The sequence below is a fragment of the Hemicordylus capensis genome, chromosome 5 (genome assembly GCF_027244095.1).
Source record: "Hemicordylus capensis ecotype Gifberg chromosome 5, rHemCap1.1.pri, whole genome shotgun sequence".
NCBI classification, from domain to species: domain Eukaryota; kingdom Metazoa; phylum Chordata; class Lepidosauria; order Squamata; family Cordylidae; genus Hemicordylus; species Hemicordylus capensis.
In genome coordinates, this window is record NC_069661.1 from 186,210,443 (window position 1) to 186,229,822 (window position 19,380).

At 42.7% G+C, this 19,380-nt stretch overlaps 1 protein-coding gene across 1 annotated transcript in view; it reads left to right on the top strand.

Moving 5' to 3' along the window:
• The first annotated feature begins 207 nt into the window (after positions 1-207).
• LEMD3 (LEM domain containing 3) overlaps positions 208-19,380 on the top strand; it is a 40,312-nt gene continuing 21,139 nt past the window's right edge. Inside the window, exons 1-5 of the mRNA XM_053254741.1 lie at positions 208-1,855; positions 5,420-5,454; positions 7,592-7,655; positions 12,906-12,973; positions 18,698-18,777. Of these exons, the coding sequence (XP_053110716.1) occupies positions 316-1,855; positions 5,420-5,454; positions 7,592-7,655; positions 12,906-12,973; positions 18,698-18,777 (1,787 nt within the window). The 5' untranslated portion in view covers positions 208-315. The remainder of the gene's footprint in view (positions 1,856-5,419; positions 5,455-7,591; positions 7,656-12,905; positions 12,974-18,697; positions 18,778-19,380) is intronic.

Below are 19,380 nucleotides of genomic sequence, written 5' to 3' on the forward strand. Positions count from 1 at the left end.
CTCTGCGGAGGAGTGCGGCGGGGAGAAGAATTAATTCTCAGGACTCTGATTCTCAGAAGTTAAAGTGTAATATGTGTCTTGACTTTTTTGCACTTGTTTGCGGCATAAATAGAGCATGACTATTTCAAAGGACTGGGGTTTTGTTTCATTGATATCTGTCGGCTCCGTTCTTGCCCCGCACATGGAGAAGTCTACCAACTTCCATAGGGAAACCGGAACTCTCGTCAGAGAACAATTGAGACTGGAATCCTTGGGCGGGGACCGGAGCTCGGCGCGTGGGTAGGAAGCGGCGGTGGCGGCTGTTGAGGAAGGAAAATGGCGGCGGCCGCCGCCGCGCAGCTCACCGACGGGGAGCTTTTCTCAGAGCTGAGGCGACTCGGCTTCTCCCCGGGGCCGGTCACCGAGAGCACCCGGCCAGTCTATCTGAAAAAGCTGAAGAAGCTGCGAGAGGAAGAGCGGGTTGGAGGGGCCCGCGGCGCCGTCGCCAACAAGACCCGGAACAGTAACAACAATAACCTGGGGGCAGGAGGAGGCGGCGGCGGCGGCGGCAGTTTGGCGACCAGGCTGGCCAACGCCGACCTTTCCCCTCCGTCTGGAGCGGCCGGCGGTGGGAGCGGCCGGGCCCGCGCAGCTCCCCTCGGCGGCGGCAAAGTCCTGCTGGGCTTCAGCTCGGACGAATCGGATGTGGAGGGCAGTCCCAGGGGTCAGGCTGGCGCCGCTGGCAGCCGGAGGGAGCGGAGTTCTGCCTCACGCCGGGACTCGAGGCCTGCAGCCGCCCTGGGCGCCGCCAGCTGCCTCAATAACAGCGCCTCGCCGGAGGCGCCGGCCCGGAGGAAGCCCAATGCCTGGTGGGGGGCGGCGGCTAGACGACCGACGGTCACGGCCGGGGCTCGGGAGCAGACGCGGGGCGGGAGGGAGCTCGCGGGTGGCGGAGAGGAAAAGGACGACGAGGACGGCGGAGGCGAAGAGGAGGCCGAGGAGGAGCCGCAGGAGGAGCGGTGTAAGAACCGGGCCGTGAATGGGAACAGGTTCCTTTCCTACGGCAGTGCTAGTAGGAGGGACAAGTATTCGGACTCCGAAGAGGACGAGGGGGCCAAGCAGCAAGGTTTGAAAGAGGAGTCGCTTGCTCGCCACTACCTGGCCAGAAAGAGCCTGAGCAAATCTGCCGCCCCATTCACAGCCCGTAAATGTGCTGCAGCGGGCGATGGCTTGATGGAGACTGGCCAGGAACAAGGAGCTGGTGGAGGTCTGGTGAATGACAGGGTGGTAGAAGCTGCTGCTGCTGCTGGGAACATAGAGAAGGGAAGAAGTCGAGAGGAGGACGCGGAGGAATTAACTGCTGCCAGGCGAGGTGAATATCTGGACTCAAGCCCACTCATCCCCAGATACCGCAGTAGCTCTTCTAAGAAGGCCTATCAGCTGTTACTGCCACCACTACTCAACGACTTGGACAGTAGCAAAATGACTGATTCTTTGGGCACTAGTAGGAAACCAACCAACAACCATGTTCTCACTGGTGCTGTTGGCAGCTACAATATTGAGCCCAGGATATATACTCCTACCAATAGCCTCTCTCCAGGTGCTACCACTTCCTCCTCCACTAGAATTAATCACTCAAACCACACAGGTTCTAATCATACTTATCTGAAAAACACCTACAAACAGAAGCTTTCGGAACCAGATGAGGACCTTCTTCAGCAGTTCAAAAGAGAAGAAATATCTACCACAGGAGGCTTCAGTGCTCACTACCTATCTATGTTCCTCTTAACCGCTGCATGCTTGTTCTTTCTGATACTCGGACTCACTTACCTGAGAATGAGTGGTTCAGGAGTAACTGAGGATGTAGGAGCTGACAGTAAGTATTAGGTTCTAGGGCAGAGATCCCTTACTGCACAACTACACGCTATGCACATAAATGGGTGAATGATAAAGGAGTTTGTAAGAAAACCAGGAAGCCTGACTTGCTTCTGATTGTTTTTTTTAGTCCCAACACTTTCCTTTGTGGAATCAGTTTTTGTTTCAGTGGTAGAGCTAGGAACAGCAGTGTTAAATTATCCTGATTTCAGTTATCTCATCTTGTAGTTTATATGCAGATTTGTTCTGTTCTCAGCAATATGTTTCATAAAAACGCTTCAAAATTTAAACTATGCATTATTTAACATTCAGGAAGATGTGGTCAGGAGTTAATACATTTGACTGGTACATGAGGATATGTGCATGTTTCTTTTGTTCTCACAACAGAATGGTGAACATCTTTCTAGATTTAAAAATGTGAAATTTGATCCAAGGTTTGTGATCTGTATGCTTAATGATGACTGGTGAGATTAATGATGTTTTTAATTGGTGTCTGACACTCAGATACCTTAATCTAATATCTTTCTCCTAGAGGGCTGCTAAATGGATTGTAAAATTCTCACAAAAGAGACAGTTTCATTTAGGAATGAATATGTTACATAGTGTAAATTATATCATAATAGCTGCATTCTGATCCACTGTAACATTAATTCCAAATGGAAGTACTTCTCACGTTGAGATTTGTAACATGTGAAATGGCCTAGAGACCTAGGCTAAGTTTAGGATTTACTCTTTGGAGGGTTCTGGAATGTAATCTATATACAGTTTCACATTAACGTGTTACCAGTGACATAAGGTTGGCTTCTGTTCTCTGACAGTTGAAGGAAAAGAATAATGGTGAGCAGAAGCATGTCTCTAACTTAGTTGAGGGGGGGATTTGGCAGTGAAGTTCCTTAAGCAGGAAGCAGTAATTATTCATTAGTTCTAGCAAGATGCTACGTTTTGTTTGGTGTGTAATACCTTGGACCTTAAAAGTATTCTGTATAAATATATAGAAAATTAGATCTTTGAAAACATCTCTGTTCCTGCCCCCAACCCTTGCAAGGAAGAGGAGTACTTCTTAACAACCTCCTATAACTTGGAATTAATTGGCCCACAAGGTCATAGTAAAAATACAGGATTCTCAAAAACCAGAACCCTGTTTTTCCATCATAATGGAGTATATTTGTTTCCAGAAATTCTCATTTTTCTCCTCTTGTTAAAAGGGAAAAATGATTTCCATCTGTTGCATAGACAATACTTCTGTAGCTCATGAAAATGTCCTTGTTACCAGGTAAAAGAGAACTTCCAACCTGCGAGTCACTGGCTTATTTGCCTCCTGAAATTTTAGGTGACTACTTAGACAAAGTAAGCCACTTAATGGTGCAGCAGGGAAGTAACTTGTCTAGGGAGCAAGAGATTGTTGGTTCGAATCCCCACTGGTATATTTCCCAGACTATGGGAAACACCAATATAGTAAGATGCTGAAAGGCATCATCTCATACTGCGCAGGAGATGGTAATGGTAATTCTATCAAAGAAAACCACATGGCTCTGTGGTCGCCAGGAGTTGACACCGACACCCACTCTATGGCACAGCTTTACTTTACTTTATTTATTTATCACATTTTTATACCGCCCAAAATGTGAGTTCTCTGTCAAAGTGATACTTGGAAAATGCATCAGAATACCATATTTACCCGAATAGGTTACTCTGAATTTAAGACAACCACCTTAAAAATACAGGTTAAGTACTTATATTGACCCAAAAGGAAGAGGACTCTGAATTTAAGAAGAGCCTCCAATTTCTACAATCAAAGAATTTGGATGAAACCTAGTATTGCATTCAAGTAAACACAGTGCACTTGTCCATCTAGATGTTTTTACTTTTTAAAAGTTCAAGTCATACTTGTTCAGATTTAGATTGCAGTATTATCTGAGTTCAAAAAATGATGTATCTTATACTTTTTTTAAAAAAACCAAACACCCTATATCTCTGACCTTGCACTTGTGACCAATCTTGACATTATGCATATGATGTATGTTGAGATTCAAAAGCCAAAAACCTCACACTTTATCATTTTTATTTGGTTTTATAATAACCCTGAGTTAGATCTGCTTCACACATTATGAAAATAGTGGCTACTCCATCCATCTGTAATGTACTCATAGCATGCAAGAGTTGCCCTACACTTTGTGTATAGGCCTGGTACGTACTCCACACTGTTAAAATATATAAACAGCTTTCACATGTTCTGTGGCACACCAAGGGGAAGATGCAGTATACTTGCATGTACCTACTATTTTCATAATGCATGGGGTGGCACTTGCATTTGCAATAGTTGGCAGTGACACCTAAGAAGAAGATGTTGGCGCCCAGACGTACTGCTTTCCTAGAATTGTAATGCTTGCCTATACTCCAATAGTTTGATACTTGTGCTATGTTTGTTTGGCTTTTGAATTTTCAAACCCTCAAACTGCATGTGTTCAGCTGGTGACTTTTGCTGATGGATACTTCATACTGAGACATTTTTGCATGCATTAAAGGAAATAACCTTTTCCCCTTTTAATGGACTGTGTATCTGATTATTTATCAATACAGCCGAAACTGAATTTAAGTCTAAAAATTTAAGTAACAAACATGCCATAATCAGGAGAATGTTATAATTTTATTCATATGTATGGATGTTTACAGTTTAGGACACATTTATTAAGAAAATACCCTTTGACTTTTGAGCACTCTACTGACTTGGAGGACTACAATTATGGAATTGTATTGTGCAGTTATATCTTGCAAAATGAATGCTAGATATGTGTTTTTTAAGAAGAGGCTCTGGGAGCTGGAGGAAGGGTGTCTTGTTCCCAATTTCTAAATATTTATAGTGTGAAGATAGTAAATTAGGGGGCTCTTGGTATCAAAGCTTGAATGGTGTAAGGTTATGTCTGATCATATTTATATCATTTTTTATTGTAGGAACTTGCTGATTATTAAAATGCGTATCAAATATCTACTTTTTCCAGATAAGATTATATATATATTTAAAATTATAGGGTGCAATTGACAATCATGGCTATTTCACACATGGTTTTGTAGGTGTGTGCATCTAAAAACATAATGTGTGAAAAATCTCTCTGGTTTCATCGGAAATGTATGGTTAAATTCTTGTTAACTACGTTGTAGTGTTCAAGAATTGCTTCAGGTTAAGGCTTTTGGCAATACTTGGATGTCTTGCATTGCTGTTCTGGGGATCTTAAACCAATTAGGTTTCAAATTGAATAAGTTACTGATGCTGTCTAACAATCCAGCCATTTTGAAGCAAGCTTTTGTATGATATTCAGAATGCCTTCAAATAACTAACTAACTAAATATATATATAGATAGATAGATATAGTTTATTTAAACTTTCACTGAATATATTCCGGTGTAAACAGTAGTGCATTCAGCTAATTTCAGTGGCAGGATTGTGTATGCGAAATTTGTAGGTTATCTGGAAGTATGACCTTATTTCACACAAATTCTTCAAAACATATAATAGATTAAGATTGAAATAGTACTGAATTAATTTCCTTTTTCTTTCTATTAATAGATAAAAGTATGTTCACTGGGCAACTTAATATACACGTAAGTACAGTCTTATAGTCCACATTGCACATCTCTCGAGTTCTGACTGACCTGGTCCAGACAAAATTGGAAACTATGATTTCCCAATGAGAAAACAAGCCTTGGAAAGCCACAGACTTTCATGCTTTCCCCTCCCCGCTCCCCTTTGTATACAAGAAAAGGAAGTATAAAGTATGGTGTTTGACAAAACCATGGTTATGGATATTGGCTTGACCCTTAACTATGGGCTGAATAAGCCATAGTTCCCTGAGTTGGTATGTAACAGGATAGGGTAGTTTATTTAAAACTAGAAGGGTAACCTTTGAATCTCCTCCTCTTAAATGTGAAAGAAGAGGAGAAGGGCATGTGTGTTCCCTGAGGCTTATTCTTGTACCAGAAAACCATAGGTTTTGTTATATCTGAACTGGACCTGTCTAAATTAAGTGGCCTTACTGTAAAAGGTTTGCATGTTGTGTGCTATATATTATATAAATACTCTCTGCAAAGTGTTACTCGAGTTGGGAAGTTCAGTTTGCTGTGTGTCTCTGATAATAGCCTGGTTATATTTTCAGGCTGGACTGTAAACAGTTGTATGTAAACAGTTGTTGTTGGTTGTTATCTGCTTTTAGGGTCAAAGTGGTAAACAAAATATAGTACAACAATACAAAACCCAAATGTCACAATGTACTATTAAATTTTAAGCACAATTATATAAAACTACAGGGAAATGCTTGACTAACAAGCAGAAGGTTGCCGGTTTGAATCCCTGCTGGTATGTTTCCCAGACAATGGGAAACACCTATATCGGGCAGCAGCAATATAGGAAGATGCTGAAAGGCATCATCTCACACTGCACGGGAGGAGGCAATGGTAAACCCGTCCTGTATTCTACCAAAAGAAAACCACAGGGCTCTGTGGGTGCCAGAAGTCGAAATTGACTTGACAGCACACTTTATCTTTACTATAGAAAACTTAAAACATCAGAGTGTTAATCATTGAAAGCCTATGTAAATAAGTGGATTTTCAAAGTCTAGTCTAAAAGGGCTGGGAAAGACTCCTGCTTGTAACCTTGGAGAGCTGCTGCCAGTCAGTGTAGACAATACTGAGCTAGATGGACCGATGATTGACTCGGTATAAGGCAGCTTCCTATAAAACAGAAAGAAAGGGTGATCAGTTGATTCCATAGGAACAGTGTTACAGACTTTTTGTCACTTGTGTTACAAAAATGACAAGTCCAATGTTACAGGCTTGTCACTTGTGTCTGTCTGTCAGACTTGCATTAAAGATGCAACGGAGAAAGATACATTGTAGAAGAAAATAGTTGGATGTGATAAGATCCTGTTTTGTTTTCTTAACTGAATCAGATTATGAAACCATTTAGTTGGGATACCTTAACAGTACCAGCTGCTAACCTAGAACTTAGGTATACGTGGCTTCTTTTGCTGCTTTGTATTCAGTATCCAGTGGTCTTAGTTTGACACACCAGCCAAAAATCTCCGTTGATGAATTTTCAAATCTTTGGTAAGGTTGATTAGGTCCTATATCATGGAGGCTAATAAACACCCCTCTATCATCCAAACACAATCCAGCATTTCACATAGTCTCTCATGACTGCTCTCTCTCTCTCTCTCTCTCTCTCTCTCTCTCTCTCTTTTTTTTTTTAGCCAGTCATGGAACAGTGGCAAATGAGTGTTTCTGCCATGGTAACTTGGGAGTCACATAAATTTAACAGTATAATCCACCTAACTAGGAAACAGCATTGTTAACTTCCTGTGTCCTTGTGGTTGAAACTGACTGTAGAGCAAATGCTGGGAGTTGTAGTCCAGCAATAGCGGGAGGGCCGAAGTTGTGCCGCCCTGCTGTAGAGGAACGTGAAGGAGTTCCTGCTTGTGAATTTAGCTTTTGAAAATTTTGGATGCTGTAGTTTAAAGTGTTGGGGGTACGTGTGTTGTGTTAATAATAAATGGTGAGTATTTATTTTTATACTACTCCAAACTTCAGTCTCTGGCAGGTTTACAAATGGTTAAAACAAGAATAAAATTTATAATAGCAAATTAAAAACTGCTAAAACAATTACATGCAGTCATCAAACAATTCCAGTTGTTTTCATAATTTTTGTACATCTATAAGGTGTAATGGTGTGTATTCTAATTTCTAGGTGAACGAAACCAATATGATGAACAGCTTATACAAACTTCATGATAAGCTGGCACAAATAGCAGGTACACTATTTAAACTAATATTAAAAACAGTTGGATTTCAAAAACATGCATATGCAAAAATAAGACATTTGTAACAGCTGAGACTTATTTGAAGGTTTGTTCTTTTTGCAGGAACAATATATGAGAATAGTTACTGTGCTTTGTTGGTGATACAATCTTTCTAATCTTGAATTTTGATTGTAGTAGAAGTAGTAAAACATTTTTGCTCATTAATTGCTGAATTATGAATTGGGAAATTTTCCAACCTTAATTTGATTGGGATCTGATTTGTCATATTTGACTTACATATAGTAGCAACACATATTCTATGTTCATTTTGCACACCTGTATACATACTTCAAGTTTTTCTGAAAGTCAGAAGTACAAGTAAAATTCTTGATTTGATTGAAAAGCTCAATATGCTACATTTAATGTGGTTTAAATTTTACATTGAAATTAAAGTCTTTACATATTTGTTGAACTACTTGTAAATATTTTAAGACATGACAATTTAGTAGCGTGCACTAATCTCCCATTTTTAAAAAAATGAAAGCACTGGAAAGGACTAATGTGTGTACCAAATAATATTTCATGTATGTTTCTCCCCCTGGTTGAAGGAGGCAGGTGGTCCAGTGTGGGCTCAGCTTCTTCCTCCAGGTTACTCTGTTGTGGAGCAGGCTAGGGGAAATGGAGTATGTGTGTGTGGAGTGGCTGTGGTCTATAAGAATACCATCTCCCTTATCAGGGCCGCTGTGGAACAGTTGACTTACATTGAGTGTGTATTTCTGAGACTGAGAACTAGGGATAGATTGGGGATTCTGTTGGTGTACCATTCACCCTGCTGCCCAGCTGACTCCCTAACTGAGCTAACAGAGCTGGTCTCGGAGTTGGTGTTGGAGTCTCCCAAGCTTCTGATGCTGGGGGACTTCAGTATCCACTTTGGGGCTGGCTTTTCTGGTGCGGCTCGGGCGTTCATAGTGACCATGACAATTTTGGGCCTATACCAATTAGTCGGTATATTCATATGGGCAGCCACACACTCAACTTGGTCTTTTGTTCAGATCAGGGGGGTGTTCCTTGAGTGGGGGATCCAGTGGTTTCCCCATTGTCATGGATGAACCACTACCTGGTTAAGGTTGGTCTCACAGCCACAACCCACCCCTGTAGGGGTGATGGGCCTATTAGGATGGTCTGCCCCAAAAGGGCTGTTGGACCCAACAGGTTTCCAAAAGGCCTTGGAGGGTTTTGAAGCTGGTGTGGTTGGTGATTCTGTTGATGTCCTGATGGGAACCTGGAATGGGGAACGTATCAGGGCAGTAGACATGATTGCTCCTAAGCGTCCCTCCCGACCAGCTTCAAGAATGGCCCCATGGTATACCAAGGAGCTGTGAGGTCTGAAGCGGCTGGGTAGGTGACTGGAACACAAGTGGAGGAGAACTCGGCTCGAATTTGACAGGATGTAGCATAGAACCCATTTGAAGGTTTATATGCAGTAGCAGTACGTGTGAAAAAAATGGAATTTTGGTCAGCATGCATTGAGTCTATGAGATGGCATTCAGTATAGCCATCCCGGGTTGTGAGGAGTTTAATTTCTGCTCCTTCTGCTTCAAATCAGTCCCTGGAAGTGTTCTGCTGTGACGCTTTTAATGGGTTCTTTGTGAACAAACTCTCCTGTATTTGGGCTGACTTGGACTCCACTATACCTTCAGGTGTCAAGCAATCTCTCTTGCAGTATTAGGTTGCATCAGTTTCAATCTGTGACTTCTGAGGATATGGACAAGCTGCTTGGGGTGGTGTGGCCTACCACTTATTCTCTGGATGCTTGCCCGACTTGGTTGCTTCTATCTAGCAGGGAGATTGTTGATGGTGGCCTAGTTAATATCATAAATGCATTGCTGAGGGAGGGTAGGGTGCCTCCATGTTTGAAGGAAGCAATGGTTAGACCTATTCTTAAGAAGCCTTCCCTAGACCCCTTAGCAATGGATAGTTATAGGCCAATCTCCTTTGGTTGGGCAAGGTGAGAGGATGGTGGCCGAACAGCTCCAGGCGGTTTTGGAGGGAACTGATTATCAAGACCCATTTCAAAATGGCTTTAGAGCTGGCTGTGGAGTTGAGACAGCCTTGGTCGGGCTGATGGATGACCTCTACCAGGGAATCAACAGAGGGAGTGTGACCTTTGGTTCTTCTGGATCTCTCGGCCGTGTTTGATACCATCGACTATGGTATCCTTCTGGATCACCTGGGGGAGTTGGGGATAGGGGGCACTGCTTTGCAGTGGTTCCACTCCTATCTCTCGGGTAGATTCCAGATGGTGGAGCTTGATGACAGTTGCTCCTCAAAATGGGATCTGTTCTATGGAGTCCCTCAGGGCTCCATTCTGTAGGGATGTGCACGGAACCGCGGAGCTGCGGTCCGGCACTGGGGTGGGGGGTTCCAAAAGAGTTCGGGGGGGGCTTTACTTACCCCCTCAAGAATGCCGCCGTATTTCTTAGAGCAAGCGGGCAGCAGACCTCCCTGCCGCCCGCTTCATTCCCCCTCTCGGCGCGGCTCTCCTTTTGAATACTGAATCGGGCGGCAGGGTATCTCCCAGTCCCTGCCGCCCCTTCCCTTCCCACCGCAGCGAGGGGTCGGCAGGAGAACTCCCCTGCCTTCCCCGTCCGCTTCCCCTGCTGGCTGCAAATGGCTTCTAGGAAGCCTTTTGCGTGCGTGCGCAAAAGGCTTCCTAGAAGCCATTTGCAGCCAGCCGGGGAAGCGGACGGCAGGGGAGTTTCCCCTGGTGGCTGCAAATGGCTTCTAGGAAGCGTTAAGCCATTTGCAGCCAGCCGGGGAAGCGGACGGGGAAGGCAGGGGAGTTCTCCTGCCGACCCCTCGCTGCGGTGGGAAGGGAAGGGGCGGCAGGGGTCTTGAGGGCTTAAAGGGGGCGGCCGCCAGCCGAGCGGGGGCATTTAAGAGGGCAGCAGGGACTGGGAAATACCCTGCCGCCCGATTCAGTATTCAAAAGGAGAGCCGCGCCGAGAGGGGGAATGAAGTGGGCGGCAGGGAAGTCTGCCGCCCGCTTGCTCTAAGAAATACGGCGGCATTCTTGAGTGGGTAAGTAAAGCCCCCCCCAACTCCTTTGTAACCCCCCACCCGAACCAAAACCACCCGTGTCCGGACCGGTCTGGAGGCCTTTAGAATGGCCTCCGAACCAGTCCATGCACATGACTACTATTCTGTCACCAATGCTTTTTAATATCTACATGAAACAGTTGGGTGAGGTCATCAGGAGGTTTGGTGTTGGGTGTTATCAGTATGCTGATGACACCCAAATCTACTTCTCCTTTTCATCTTTATCAAGAAATGGCGTTGATTCCCTAAATGCTGCTGCCTACAGGCAATATAATGGGCTGGATAAGGGATAACTAATTGAGGCTGAATCCAAGCAAGACAGAGGTGCTCATTGTAGGGGTTTAGAATGTGAGGGATGAGTTAGATCTTCCTGTGCTGGGTGGGTTACACTCCCCCGGAAGGAGCAGGTACGCAGCTTGGGAGTATTCATCGACCCAGGCCTCACCCTGGTATCTCAGGTGTAGGCTATGGCCAGGAGTGCTTTCTATCTGCTTCGGCTGATTTGACAACTTAAAGAGGATGACCTCAAAACAGTGGTGCACCAGCTGGTAATCTCCAGGCTTGACTATTGCAATGTGCTCTATGTGGAGCTGCCTTTGTACGTAGTTCGGAATCGTCAGTTAGTTTAAATGAAGCAGCCAGATTGGTCTCTGGGGTAACCCAGAGAGACCATATTATGCTTGTTTTGAAACAGTTGCACTGACTGCCAATATGTTTCTGGGGAAAACACAAAGTGCTGGTTATAAAACCCTGAACGACTTCAGTCCAGGTTAGTGCCGCCTTCTGCATGATCCTCACCGCACGTTAAGGTCATCTGAAGAGGTCCGTCTCCAGCTACCACCGGTGCGTCTGGTGGTGACTCAGAGGTGGGCCCTCTCTGTAGCTGCTCCTGGGCTGTGGAATGCACTCCCTGCAGTAATCCGTAATCTGAATTCTTTATTGGCCTTCAGGAGAGCCCTCAAAACCTATTTAGCTTGGCCTTCCAGAGTTTTTAAATTGTTGTAAATGGTTTTAACATTGTAACCTGGTTTTTCAGGGTTTTTAAACGGTTTTGAATGTTTTAACTGTTACTATTTTATGGTGTTTTACAACCTCTGTTTTTAACTGCTAATTGATTTTAATTGTTTTGTTTTAATGTAAACTGCTCTGAGCCATTTTGGAAGGGCAGTAGAGAACCTACATTAAATAAATAAATAAATATTTATATTTATATTTATATTTATATTTATATTTATATTTATATTTATATTTATATGCAGCAGGTGATTTTTGCCAATCCAGCCCCACTGCAGCACTCTGTGCCTCTTGAAACTATGTTCATGGGGATCCCACAACCCTCAAGGACTTTTTTTGAGAAGCACGGAGGCAAGGGGGATCAGAAAAAATTGCTCTTCCTGCTGTGTGTGCAAAATGTTGTTTGGCATGTGCAGTGTTAGTCTGGATGTCAGCCACTAACTTTAGCACACCCCAAAACCTGCATATTAGAGAGTGGAATTTCTTGGGTATTCCTCTTCTCTCATTCCATTCCATTCATACATTCAATCAGTGCATGCAGAGGGTCACTGCAAGCTGACTTTGCCCCTCAGATTCCTGTCTGTAGAGCCCATTTGTGTCTTCTGCTGAATGTGTATGGAGGGCAGGGGCTGATATTTAAGCCCTGCTTCAGATGTGTTCAGAATATCAGTGAACATAAAAGCTATTGGTCTTGGTGTAGTGGTTAGAGTGTTGGACTAGGACCGGGGAGACCCTAGTTCAAATCCCTGTTCAGTCATGATACTAGCTGGGTGACTCTGGGCCAGTCACTTCTCTCCCAGCCTAACCTACGTCACAGGGTTGTTGTGAAAGAGAAACTCAAGGATGTAGTACACTGCTCTGGGCTCCTTGGAGGAAGAGCGGGATATAAAATGAAAATAATAATAATAATAATAATAAATTTATTCATTAACTGAATTAAGGTTGGTCTTTGTGGTGCTCAGCTTATGGGTAGAAGACATTCTCAGTTTTATGGACAAAAACTGATGTAATACTTCATCCAAATATTACAATCTTTTATTTACTTAACAGTATGACGATGCTTTTAAATTAAATATGCTTTTTAATTCATATAATAGCAATGTTATTTATTTTATTATGTATAACAATTAATAAATTTAATTTTACCAGGAGATCATGAATGTGGCAACTCTATAAAGAAAGGTCTTTCCATCCAGGAAGCAGCTGCTTATTTAAAAGTAAGGAAATATTCATCATTTTAAGTTGGAGTCCTGTTTGTGTAAATGTAACATTACTTGTGTTTACTGCTTTTTAAATGTCTGTATCATTAAACCAATTTCAATAATATATTTTCAGATACATGTAACTTTGAGAGATACTGTATTTGTTTTTAACATGTCTAAGAGAAAAAAACTTTAATGGAAAACATACTCTCTTAAAAAACCATGATTCTATTTCTTGTTTGTGCTCATATTAAACAGTATAACCTATAATGTAAAAAACTGAATGTTTTCATTAATATGCTAGCTTAATTCTACAGTATTTTTAGTTCAGTTCCCTACACGGTTCACTAGAGATCAGAAAACACTGTAATAATAAAAGGACCTTTGGATGGAGGGAAAGGGAGTGAAAAAGTGCAGATCTAAGATTTTTAAAGAGAAGAGCGTAGACCATAAGTATAAACAATATATTTGAGCACAGATTGTATGCTACTTTCAGGAATTCTGTGATCACACACTACAAAATTGATTTGGCCTGTAGGAAGAGAGGAACCAATTGAGCAGTGGAACTTCAAATCAGCAGAGCTGATTGCACCTTTTGCACCTGACCAGGGTTTGCATGTGTTAGACATATCTGCCTTGAACTTGGCTGAGAAGTGAAACTGTGCATCTTGCACCTGAGAGAATCTGTCAGTTTCTTATAATGGTATGAGATGTGCAACCTGAAGAAAGTGGACTTTGCTTGAATTAGTGACAAATAAGGCTCTTGAGAGCCAAAGTATAGCTACTAGAGGCTGATGCAGGGAAGGTTCTTGAGTACAGGCAGCAGCTCCAGTCCACCTTCTGTTCTAGAGAATAGCAGTGAACTTCATTTGGCACTCACAAGTTTCTAACTTTGGAGTAGGCCTTTTATGGGAATGAGCATTGCATCTCACTGCCTGTGTTTACTTCACTCCCCCTTTGTATCCCCTCTTGTCTTTGTATCCCCTTTTGCCCATCCATCCTCCATTGTGGAAGGAAGTTCTTTTGGAGTTTACGATTTCAAGTATCCTACAAAAGATAATGTATTTGGTGCCATGATATTTATTTGTATTCTGTCATACAATTTTTAATGCACAAGGTGCTTTATAATATATACTGATAAACATAGAATATAGGAACATAAATGCAGCAGTTTGTTTTTCTTTAGCTCTGGCAGTTTGAAGGTTTCTGATACATTTGCGATAGAAACATGTCATATTGGTAGCTGCTGTGTTGTTCATTCAGAAGTGCTTTTTCCTGGGTTTGAAACTTATTCTATATAGTCTGCCTTTGAAACAAGAGCCTTTGTTTTCAGTACATATCTATAGTTTATGAGAGTGTTGCTGTTGTAACAAGTAGGGATACCGAGAGATTGTCGGGATATAAATGCTGTTTTGTCTCCTCGCCTCTCCCCGCCCCCATTAATTTCATATAAACTGATTTTGGCAGACTTCTTTTTGTCTAAATTCCTGCATAGTTACTTATTAACTAAATTCTTCTACTGTTGAGTACAGGGATTTGCATTGTTGATGAATAGGTTTCTTAGTAACTATAGCAATATCGCAGTTCTGGATTACAAAATATGTGTTAAAAATATCCTTGAAGTTTAAAGCTGGTTAGATTCCTCCCCCCCACAGCCCCAAATTATCTGAACTAAAATGGCTTTTCTCACCAGGGCCAGCACCAGGTTGTTGTCTGCTGCTACCTGGCCTAGTCCCAAGGCTAAGTCCAAGACCCACCCCTATGTGCAAGACCCACAATAAGGCACTCTGTGTGTGGCAGCAGCAGCTTTAGTCCCACTCATTACTTCCCAATGTTCAAAGATGGGTGTCTTTGGCAATTTAGGGTCATCCCTTTATCCATTGGCCAATAGTTTTCTCCCCAAGCCTCCTGTGTTATTGTGGAGGCCTGAGAGAAGCCATTGGCTGGTGGGAAGGGCAAGATAAGGAAGAGGTGCTGCTTCAAAATAAGGAAGAGTTGTATATAGAAATACAGGAGGCTATCTTTTGCAGGAGTTCCATTCTAGCCTATTGCTGTAAACAGGGGAACTGTGACAGAAGAAACCTTGAGCCTATGGGGATTGGGGTGGGAATGGGGTGGGGTTAGGTTCCTCAGCACACTTATTATACAAAAATCTCATTAAAAAGCCGGGGGGCGGGGAAGAGCAGATAGATATAAGTTTATTCGGTCATTGACCAGCAAAGGAAGAGCAGAAATAAGAGCACATTACCTGGCTCTCTAGCAATGCCGTGCCCCCCCCCCCATTTTCTGGCTTTTTGGCTTTGTTTCTGTGGAAAAGTTGCAAAATGGCTACTGGAAGTCATTTCTGGGTGGTCTCTATGCCATGAATAGGCCAAACTAGGTCTCTATGCCATGAATAGCTGAAAATAGCCTTAGCTTCCTTACTGGCCTTTGGCTGTAATAAAGGTTGGATTTGATTGGCCCTAAGTACACGAACAAAAAACCCTGGTCTCTATACTGTAGAAAGCTGAGAATAAGGCTATTTTTGACCCATGAACAAATAAACCGGCTCTCTATGATCCACCCACGGATAACAGAAACCATGATAACAGAACCCTTGAAAAACAAGGGCTCCTCTAGAGCTCACCATGCAAGCAGTTCTGTTTTATTTATGTATGCAACTCGTGTGGCAGCTCTTTCACCATGAAGGGGTTGGCCAGATCTTATGTGGGCCTTTGGGCCTGTGCCCGACTGGCTCACCTGAAATGACAGCCCTGTTTGTGACACTCAGCTAATGGTAGGGAAGTCCATAGATTTACAGACACAAACTTCTATGGTATTAAAAAAATAATTTATTAAACATCATCAATATATTATCTTCTTTAATTGTTCAGCAGTATGATTCTGCTCCTAGGGACATTTTATTTAATGTATTGGACACTTACTGGTAATAATGATCTCCTTAAGCGAACTTTCCTTGGGCTCTGTAAAGTTGATATTTAATATACTGCTAGCCACCTAATGGTGCAGTGGGGAAATGACTTGATTAGCAAGCCAAAGGTTGCCGGTTTGAATCCCTGTTGATATGTTTCCCAGACTATGGGAAACACCTATATGGGGCAGCAGTGATATAGGAAAGATGCTGAAAGGCATCATCTCATATTGCACGAAAGATGACAATGGTAAACTCCCTCCTGTATTCTACCAAAGACAACCATGGGGCTCTCTGGTCTCCAAGAGTCGACACCGACTCAACAGCACACTTTACTTTAACATCCAATTATGTGCAGTATAACTGGAATGGAACCATTTTATGTACAGTAAAACTGTCCTGTTGTATACAGTATAATTGTCCTGAGCCACTTTAGGAAGGGTGGTATATAAATTGATAGTGATGTGCCTGGACCGGTCCGGAGGCCATTCTAAAAGCCTCTGGACCAGTCCAGATCTGGGCGGTTCGGGTGATTGGGGTGGGGGGAGATGTGAAGTGCGCGCACAAGACTTCTGGGTCCTGAGAGCCTTTAGAAGTGAAACGGGCGAAGGGGCGGCAGGGAGGTATCCTGCTGTCCCAATTACTGCCGCCATACCTCCTTAGGTATTGGGTATTATGACGCAACCCCCGCCTTAGGGGATATTTTTAAAGATGTGAAGCGCACGCAGAAGGGTCCTGGGCTGGGAGCCTTGAGCAGTGAAACGGGGGAAGAGGAGGCAGGGAGGTATCCTGCCGCCCCAATTACTAAAGGAACTAGGGGCGGCGGAGGGGGAAAGCGGCGGGAGGGATAAGTAAACCCTCCCTCCGCTCTTAAAGCAACCACCCCACTCCAGTGCCGGACAGCAGTTCGGCGGTTCCGTGCACACCCCTATAAATTGAATGAATGAATAAATAAAATATGTCAGCACAGTTGGGCATATAATATGTTTAACATGATGCAAGTCTGGATTATATGATGTTTAGGATAGAAACTTAGCTTCATGTCTACTAATTTTAAAACCTTATACACTTTAACTACAAACAAGTGCAGCAATTCTACTTTTTGCAGGAAAGGAGAAACATTGATTTGTGTTAACAGACATATAAAAGGAGAGAGAGAGAGAAGAGAGAGGAATGGAAGGTAGAGGAAAAATTACTAAAAATGATTTCCTTTCAGCAGTTGAAATGCAGAATTTGATGCTTGTGTGCTTAACATGGTTAAAATGTTGAAGATTAAACATCAATGTCAGTGTAGATGTCATTGCTCTGCATTGCATGACTTTCAGTGGGATGTGCACTTGCATGCACATCCCAATGTGAGGGAGCATCAGGCTGGTTTCCTTGGCAACAGGGATACGTTTCCTCTTTCACTGCAAGTAACAGCAGATTGAGGGAACAGTGGCTGAGAAGAAGCTTGAAAAAATACACAAGAGTGAAAGTTAAGAGTTATTAAGCTTTACGCTCCTTCCCTGGCAACTTTTCAGGTAAAAATCAAACCTTCCTTAGTCATTTCCTTAATCCAACCTTCTTCAGGATATAAAGGCATGCATCAGTACTAGAGTAAAAACTTTTTTAATTGTGCTTTATTTTGCTTTAAGCTTTTTTGCCTGTTACTCTGCTGTTGTGACACATGTGGCTACATTTTTGTTAGCCATGTTGATTCAATAAAGCAAAGAGTGATCAAAAGCAGCAGTTGCCCATTATGCAGTTGCATTTAATTGTGAAGCTGATGCTTGTTTAAAATTCTACTAAGCTTGAGCAAAGGACCCAGATTAGGAAGGTCTGTGCCAGCATGATTTGCAATCTAATGACATAAATAGAAGAGAAAGCAGAGGGAAAATAAAAACAAGCAAATTCAGAACTGAAGTAGAGCTGTGTGACAAATGGCTAGGGAGAATAGTTGTTAATGGAATCTGTTTGAAAGAGGAGCCCAGTGGCAATTCTCTCACCCATGACTAGCTCTGCCACCCTCCAGGCAGCTCTTGGGGAAGAGCTAGTAGAACACTGGTAGAACACTTGCTTTGTATGTAGACAGTCAATCTCTGCCATCTCCAGGTAGGGCAAGGAAATACCACTGACTGAAACTCTGGAGAGCAGTGGTCCCTCTAATTTTTTTCATTTCTGTGCGGAATGAGTTTTGTTCTGGGCGGCAGTATCAAGGCAGTGTGTGTGCACCTGCATTCAGAGTGGGGCCTTCCTAATTCAACCTGAGCGGGATCTAAAATTAACTGAGCAGACATCCCAAAATTTGTGAGCATGCACACACCTTAGAGGGAACAGTGCTGGAGAGGTATTGCCCTTTTGGTACCAACAGTTTTGAGCTAGATGGGTCATTGGTATAAGGTAGCTTTATGTGTTCTTGTTAAAGATCATACAAAATATGAGTATCAAATGTTCTTGCTGGAGTTTTAAAGAGTTGTGTAAACAAATATTACATATATTTTTTTCCATGATTATACAAGTCCTGACTCCCAACTATAATCAGTTGAATTTATTATTGATAAAACACACACTGAACTTCCTGAATTAAATAATTTGTGTTGCTGTGCTATATTTAGATTGAGAGAAGAATCAGGAGGGAACAATGAATATAAAACACTTTAGCTGAGTTTTGTAATTTAGTGTTGATTTCTGTTTTATTAAAATATTTTGGATGCTATTACATTTTTGTAGCATTCATCTTTTTAAATAATTTCTCTCATAATTCCCCCCCCCCCAAGCTTTTTGGGATACAGTGATGAAAAAAACTGGTCAGCTTTATTTTCAATCCCTTTTCTTCTTTCTGTTAGAGTTTAGGTTCAGAATATGAAAATGTATTTAACAGATCTCTGCAATGGATTCTAAATAGTGGAGAAGATGTTGGTATAAAGTAAGTAATATGTTTCATAATCTCTCTCCCTACAGAAGCTCAGTTCAGGTGGTTTTTCTAAATCATGGTTTGGAGGGTTGTGATTGAGCTTCAGGTTTGAGTGCCCTCCCCCGTCCTTACTGCCCCTCCTGTTCATTGCTATCCATTGTTTGCTGTGATGTTCTAATTAGCAAATTATTGTTAATACTTGCCCTCAAAGCCACCTAATAGCACAGCAGGGAAAGTAACCTGCCTAGAGAACAGGAGGCTGTTGGTTTGAATCCCCACTGGTGTGTTTCTCAGAACATGGGAAATTCCTTTATCGGGCAGCAGTGATATAGGAAGGTGCTGAAAAGTATCATCTCATACTGTGCGGGAGATGGTAATTGTAAACCCCTCCTGTGTTCTACCAAGAAAACCACATGGCTCTGTGGTTGCCAGGAGTTGATACTGACTTAACGGCACAACCTCTCTTCTCCCCTCCCCTCCCCTCTCCACCCTAATTGGAAATGCACTTCAAACTGCTTTGCAAGGCAAGCACAATTCTTACTTTGCTGAAATGGATGTTGTAACAAACTATAGCTAACAGGAGACAGAGCGGAATCTGTGGGAAAGGAGAGGAGG